Here is a 7409-nt window from a genome sequence, read left to right on the forward strand (position 1 = left end):
TAAAAAAAAAAAATTACCAAAAAGAAGTCTGTTAGAACGTTTTAACAGAACAGATGCTGCTTAAGAGTACAAACAGATTTTTAACCCCCAAAAAAAGAAAAACGGAAAAAACTTTTGAGTGGCGGTAGTTGTAATCATTAAGGGTACTATAATGGAATATTAATAATTCCCAGTGGGAATTTGTATTGAAATTTATTTTCAATTTGATCATGAAGGAGTGCTACATAATTTCCTATTCAGATGCATCCATAAACATTTGAATGTTTGTATGTTTGGAGCATTTTTATTTTATTTTCAGACAGGGTCTCACTCTGTTGCCCAGGCAGGAGTGCAGTGGCACAGTCTCAGCTCACTGCAACCTCTACCTCCTAGGTTCAAGTGATTCTCGTGCTTCAGCGTCCCGAGTAGCTGAGATTACAGGCGCGTGCCACCCCGCCTGGCTAATTTTTGTATTTTCAGTAGGGACAGGGGTTCCACCATGTTGGCCAGGCTGGTCTCGAACTCCTGGCCTCAAGTGATCCTCCCACCTTGGCGTCCCAAAGTACTGGGATTACAGGCTTGAGCTGCTGCACCGGCTTTGTTTGGAGCATGTTTAAAGTGTCATAACAGTCCAAGATTGCTGCCCCTCTCACTAACATGAACATGTATTATTGATATGAATGTAACTGGTCACATAGTGAATAAAAGCTATGCTCTTTTTGCTTATAATATGTCAGGAGACTGAAGAGCTCCTTGGGATTGATGCCCTCCTTTCAGCAGACCAGCAGCGCAAGGATAAGTGGAACTATCATGGCAAATACTCTATCTTGAACATGGTATTTACATAGCCAATAAGGGTACAAAAAAACAAATTTTATTTTAAAGGCATTTGTAATTATACAGTTAAAATATCCCATAAAGGGAAACAATTTGTTGTTATAGTAATAGTTCACTTAGCTGAAGGTCAATCTTATTTAAAAAGACTAAAAAAATCGAAAACAAGCAAAAAAATAAAAATAACTCTCAACAGCCAGAATAATTAGAGTCCATGTATTAATAACTGACCTCACAAATTTCTCACAGACCTTTATTTAGATCCTGTTTTTAATAATACCCACAATTAGTTTTCACTTTGAAATTTTTGACCTGATCCTCCCCCTGGCATATCATAATCATGGGCCTATAGACGTAGGCGAATACCAGCATACAAGTTACTGCTGACTGTCACTGAGCCAGCTCTTCATGGGCAAGTTAATAGCCAAATCCAACTGATATTAATAAAATGAATTTAATAGAACACAGGCATTTAGGTTATTACATAAATTTTTAAGTGGAAATTATTTATTTCTTAATTGTGAGATGGTGTCTCACTCTGTTGCCCAGGCTGGAATGCAGTGGCGTGATCTCAGCTCATTGCAGCCTCTGCCTCCCAGGTTCAAGCGATTCCCCTGTGTTAGCCTCCCGAGTAGTTGGGATTACAGGTACCCGCCACCACGCACTCCAAATTTTTGTATTTTTAGTAGAGTAAGGGTTTCGCCATATTGGTCAGGCTGATCTGGAACTCCTGACCTCAGGTAATCCACCCACCTTGGCTTCCCAAAGTGGTGGGATTATAGGCGTGAGCCATCGCACCTGGTCTAAGTTGAAATTATTTTAAAGAAACAATTGTTTTCTCAGTTTGGCCATGAATTAGAAGAATGGAGTTTCAAGGAAGTGATGTTCCTCAGATAGAGGGGCAGTAGCAAGAAGTGATTTGCTAGTGAGGTAGAGAGAAAATGTTGAAACCTTAAAGAGCACTAGGTCTCCAAATGGTACAGCTGGAGTTGTTTTGAAGAGAGGCAATCAAATCTGTGTAGTCAGTAGCCTCTCAGAATGGCTGCATTACAGCACTGCAAAGTAATGGATGTACTTAATGAGTCATCAAAAATGTTACGTTTTGTTTACTTGGTTTGATTAAGGGGACAGGGAGTGTGAAATAGATTGGAAAGATTGCCAATAAAACTATTTTATAAAGATTTTTTGGCATTTAAAGAAATTAGCTTCAATCACAAAATGTGCTAATGTAGGATAATTCATTTCTGTATCCAAAACCATTCTTGAACTCTGTTCCCTGTCAGTGTTGGATTTTTATTGTTATTTAAAACATTTTATTTGCTTGTTTTAATTGTTTTAACATTTACTCTTCCCTTAAACTTTCCATAGATAGCAGCATAGTTTTTGTGCTAAATTGTTGTTTTCACAGAAATGCCAGAAGCCACATTATCCAGATCTTGCGAGGAAGTATTTTCTGGGTAATTCAGGTATATGAACCTTCCTCTTCACAACATACCGTCTCGTCAGAGGGAGTTCACACATTCTTTTCTTTTGTGTGGATTTTTTTTTTTTTTTCTTTTTTTGGAGTTGGGGTCTCGCTCTGTCCCTCAGGCTGGAGTACAGTGGCGTGATCTCGGCTCACTGCAACTTCCATCTCCTGGGTTCAAGTGATTCTCCTGCCTTAACCTCCTGAGTAGCTGGGAATATAGGCGCACGCCACCACGCCTGACTAATTGTTGTATTTTTAGTAGATATGGGATTTCACCATATTGGCCAGGCTGGTCTCAAGCTCCTGACCTCATTATCCACCCGCCTAGGCTTCCCAGAGTGCTGGGATTACAGGCGTGAACCACCATGCTCATCGTCTGCCCAGACTGTTGGAAGAATCCTGATACCTTCACACTTTCTCCCAGAAAAAAATGAACTACCCTGTTCATTTGGAAATCACTGCCATTTGTAAAAGACCACAAAGGGAAGTGAACTCCTGCTCCTGGAGCAAGTCATTTCACGATGAGGTTACCTATTCTAAAAGCAATCAGAAGCAATTAGTCCTTGAGAATGCAAGACGGGTACATTGTTACTCTTTTTGCCTCATTTCCGTGCTCTTTCTTTCACTCCCAAAAGCAGAAATGAAAGGCAAATATGTATACTCAAAATAGTATCTCGAAAGGTTATTTGCATTTCAGGTTGTTTGTCATATGGCATAGACTTAGAGAAAATATATATATATATATATATATATATATATATATAAAAAAATAAAATATATATATAAATAAAATATATATAAAATATATATATAAAATATATATAATATATATAAAATATACATATAAAAATATATATAAATATATATATAATGTATATATATAAAATATATATATATAAAATATATATATATATTTGAAAAGTTAGGGATTTTGAGAACATACTGATTAGATGGTAGTATTGCTTATCACTTGCATTTGATCTCCTTCCTTCCAGTATTCTTAAGGACAAGAGGCCCTCCTGTTGGCCACAGTATGCCTCATACCTAGTGTAATTCTTAGAACAGATCAGATACTCAACAAATACTCATTAAATAAATAATTTCGGTTTTCCGTAAAACACAGTGTCAGTGATTCTGCATGAACAACTTGATATTGTATGTAGAATTGTTAATGTAAGTGTATGCATAATTTTGTCTTTTATTTTTTGAAAGAGAGGAGCTATACCTATGATCAGATATTCAGATGGATGTTTGTTTCCCAGAATATTGAGAGCCATAAGCTAGGATTTCCCAAGTGTGCAGATTTGTACGCTGGTAGCTTAATTATAATAAACAAAAACATTAGGAGAAAGGAGGTTTTTTCCCCCCAAAGCACACTTTTATTCATTAAGGCCCTGCTGTGTGTCAGGCTCTATAGCTAGATTAGAGGTGCAGCTCTTATTATTTAGGCCATGCTGTCATCTATTTCAGAATTTAGTAGCTAACAGGTATTGGACACCTATACAAATTATGAACTGTTTTACTCAAAATTATATATTAAATTTTGAGGTACAGAAGGCATACTTAATAAATTTGCCATGTTTGGCAAAAGTCAGAAGCTGTATCAATATAAAACTTAATAGGATTCCTGAGTTCTGGCTGTGCTAAAGGTTATGCTAAGTACGTTGGGGGAGCAAAGATGAGTAAGACATGAATTTTGGCCAGGTGTGGTGGCTCACACCTGTAATCCCAGCACTTTAGGAGGCTGAGGCGGGTGGATCACCTGAGCCGAGGAGTTCAAGACCAGCCTGGCCAACATGGTGCAACCCTATGTCTATTAAAAGTACAAAAATTAGCTAGGCATGGTGGTGCATGCCTGTAATCCCAGTTACTCAAGAGGCTGAGGCAGAAGAATTGCTTGAACCTGGGAGGTGGAGGTTGCAGTGAGCTGAGGTGGCGCCACTGCACCCCAACCTGGGTGACAGATGGAGACTCCATCTCAAAATAAAAATTTTTTTTAAAAAAGTCATGGATTTTTCCCTGAAGGAATTTTTAATCTAGTACAGTAGTTTTCTTTTTTTTTTTTTTTTTCTTGAGACGGAGTCTCGCTCTGTCGCCCAGACTGGAGTGCAGTGGCGCAATCTCGGCTCACTGCAAGCTCCGCCTCCCGGGTTCACGCCATTCTCCTGCCTCAGCCTCTCCAAGTAGCTAGGACTACAGGCGTCCGCCACCACGCCCGGCTAATTTTTTTGTATTTTTTAGTAGAGACGAGGTTTCACCGTGGTCTCGATCTCCTGACCTTGTGATCCGCCCGCCTCGGCCTCCCAAAGTGCTGGGATTACAAGCGTGAGCCACCGCGCCCGGCCTAGTACAGTAGTTTTCAACTCTGGTTACACATTATAATCACTTGGGCCAGAGGAGAAAAAGTAGGAGGCTGAAATAGTCTCACTCAGATGGAAAACTGTTAAGATAGTACAAACATGTTGGAGAAAGGTCTGGTATGTTCTTATGAAGCTAAGCATACCTACCCTGTGAACCAGTAATTCAAGAGAAACAAAAGCACATGTTACAAGAATAATCACAGCAGCTTTATTGCTAATAGCACCAAACTGGAAACAACCCAAATATCCACAAACAGGTGAATGGATTAAGATGCTGTGGAATATCCATTCAGTAGAATATTACTCAATGATGAAAAGGAATGGACTGCTGATACACACAACATCATGAATGAAAGAAGCTTTACACAAGAGTGTACACTACATGATTTTGTTATTCAAGGTTTTAGGATAGACAAAAATTACATGAGAAAAGGTCAGAAAACAGTGGTTTACTTCAGGGATGTGAAGACGGGAATCCTCTGGAAACAGACCTGCAGGAACTGTCCGGGTGATGCTAATATTAATCAATGTTGGGGAGCATATCATGTGGGGAGATAAAAGCAAAAACTTGCTATCTTCTCCCACTTTTCCTTCCCCCTCATCGATTTTATATCTCTGGGAGTGACACTGTATGTGTTTTTACAAAGCCCCTCAGGTGATTCTAATGCCCACTGAGACTTGAACTATTAAATAGGATACAATATGAAGGAGAATGTGTTAGTTTCATATTGCTGTCGTAACAAATCACCACACACTTAGTGGCTTGAAACAACACAGATTGATCATCATCTCATCGTTCTGTGGGTTAGAGATTTGGGTTTGCTTGGCTGGTTTTTTTCTACTTCCGGTTTTTCCATTCCCAAATCAAGATTTAGGCAGGACTGTGTCTATTTCTGGAGGCTCTGAAGGTAAATCTGCTTCAAGTTCATTAAGCTTGTTGGAAGGATTAAGTTCTATGTGGTCACAGCACTGCGGTCCCCATTTTCTTGTTGGTTGTTGGCCACGGGTCCTTCTCAGCTTCTGGTGGTCGCCTTTAGTCCTTTGCATGTGGTCCGCTACCTCCATCTTGAAAGCTAGCAGAGATGGCCCAAGTTCTTCTCACTCTCTGGTACTGTCTGACCTCCTCATCCTCTTCTTTTTGCCTTGTCTCTGTCTGGTTTCCTCTTCTGGTGCATCTTCTGAGTGACTATTCTCCCTTCCTCTTCGAAGGTCTTGTGTGATTACACTGGGCCCACCCAGATAATCCAGAATAATCTCCCTATATTAAGGTTTGTTGATTAGTAACCTTAGTTCCATCTGCCATGTCCCTTCTTAGCAGTGGCTAGATGAACATTTGATTAAATCATCAGGGGATGAGACTCTAAGGGGGCCAGCATCTTTAAAATCCTGCATAAATGCGGAATTACATATAAAATACTGTGGGATTTCAGAATAAGGAGAAATGACTTTCAACTGGGCAGCATCTGGAAAAGTCCCTTTGAGATGGTGGCGTGTTGTCGTCTTTTGAAACGTAGTTCCATTGGGTGCTATAGAGCTGGAGTAGAAGGGACTCTAGTTGGGGGTAACAGCTTAAATGCCAGTGTGGAGACAGTAAGGATGATAATGTGTGGTCCACTAAGAGCGCCATATCCCTTGAATGCACTCCATGTGTGTTAATTAATATTTACAGAGGTATTCAGGCTTGTAACGTCAGATTTTTCTAGATCAAAGTAGAAATAAGAGGAATGTCAAGAAGTTAATCAACACTTAGCATGCAGAATCATTATTTTAAAAGGACTAAGGCAGTTGTGTGGTATGATTGTTGTACCACCTTCTCTTTGGCTGTTAGAACTGAGTAGAGTTACACATGAAAATGTAAAATCTGATTTTCTTATTTCTAAACTTTTTAAAGCTCCATATCTGCTGATACAAACCAGAGAATGTGGCCTTTGGGAAAAGTCTCCCACTCTCCTTTTGTATTGCCCCACAGGGCTTACCTCTGTGACCATTTTGAGTGGGCTTTGTACCCTACTTTAGGTGGATGACAACTTCAGCACAGTCCCAGCTTGCGTGGAGAGATGATGAGATCATGCTGGCAGGTCCTTGGTGTCTCTAAACATTACTGCCATATTATAACTGATTTTTTATAACAATTCCACATAAAGGAAAAATCTTTTTTTTTTTTTTTTTTTTTGAGGCGGAGTCTCGCTCTGTCGCCCAGGCTGGAGTGCAGTGGCGCGATCTCAGCTCACTGCAAGCTCCGCATTCCAGGTTTACGCCATTCTCCTGCCTCAGCCTCCCGAGTAGCTGGGACTACAGGCGCCTGCCACCACGCCTGGCTAATTTTTTGTATTTTTAGTAGAGACGGGTTTTCACCGTGTTAGCCAGGATAGTCTCCATCTCCTGGCCTCGTGATCCGCCCGTCTTGGCCTCCCAAAGTGCTGGGATTACAGGTGTGAGCCACCGCTCCCGGCCTGGAAAAATCTTCATTAGCATTACTCTCTACCACTTCCGTTCCTTTTCACCTAATTTATTTATAAGCTTTAAAAAGAGTTATATATACCTTTTTATTTTGAAAGCATGCATCTATACAAAGGAGTCACAGAATACTTGCTGCCAACCTTTGAAGAATACAAAGGATGCAACTGCCCACAGTTGCTTTTATTCAGCCTTCTAAAGTGTGTATACATAAGGGCTAAAATAACAAAAGCAGTGCAGCTAGCTGGTCCTTTTTTCACATGCTGGATATGAGAAATAGGATTAAAAAGGGAAGTTATGGTGGCAGAAAG

At 40.1% G+C, this 7409-nt stretch overlaps 1 protein-coding gene across 16 annotated transcripts in view; it reads left to right on the forward strand.

The window, feature by feature from the left end:
• Positions 1-7409, forward strand: part of PSD3 (pleckstrin and Sec7 domain containing 3) — a 555378-nt gene that overhangs the window by 332497 nt on the left and 215472 nt on the right. The window contains exon 10 of one of the 16 annotated variants that reach the window (XM_063612785.1): positions 717-1632. The exons of the other annotated variants lie outside the window; for them this stretch is intronic. Coding sequence (XP_063468855.1) covers positions 717-827 — 111 coding nt within the window. The 3' untranslated portion in view covers positions 828-1632. Of the gene's footprint in view, positions 1-716; positions 1633-7409 lie in introns of those variants that run through there. 16 annotated transcript variants of the gene reach the window in all.

Source organism: Symphalangus syndactylus, chromosome 1, assembly GCF_028878055.3.
Source record: "Symphalangus syndactylus isolate Jambi chromosome 1, NHGRI_mSymSyn1-v2.1_pri, whole genome shotgun sequence".
In the NCBI taxonomy this organism is placed as follows: Eukaryota; Metazoa; Chordata; class Mammalia; order Primates; family Hylobatidae; genus Symphalangus; species Symphalangus syndactylus.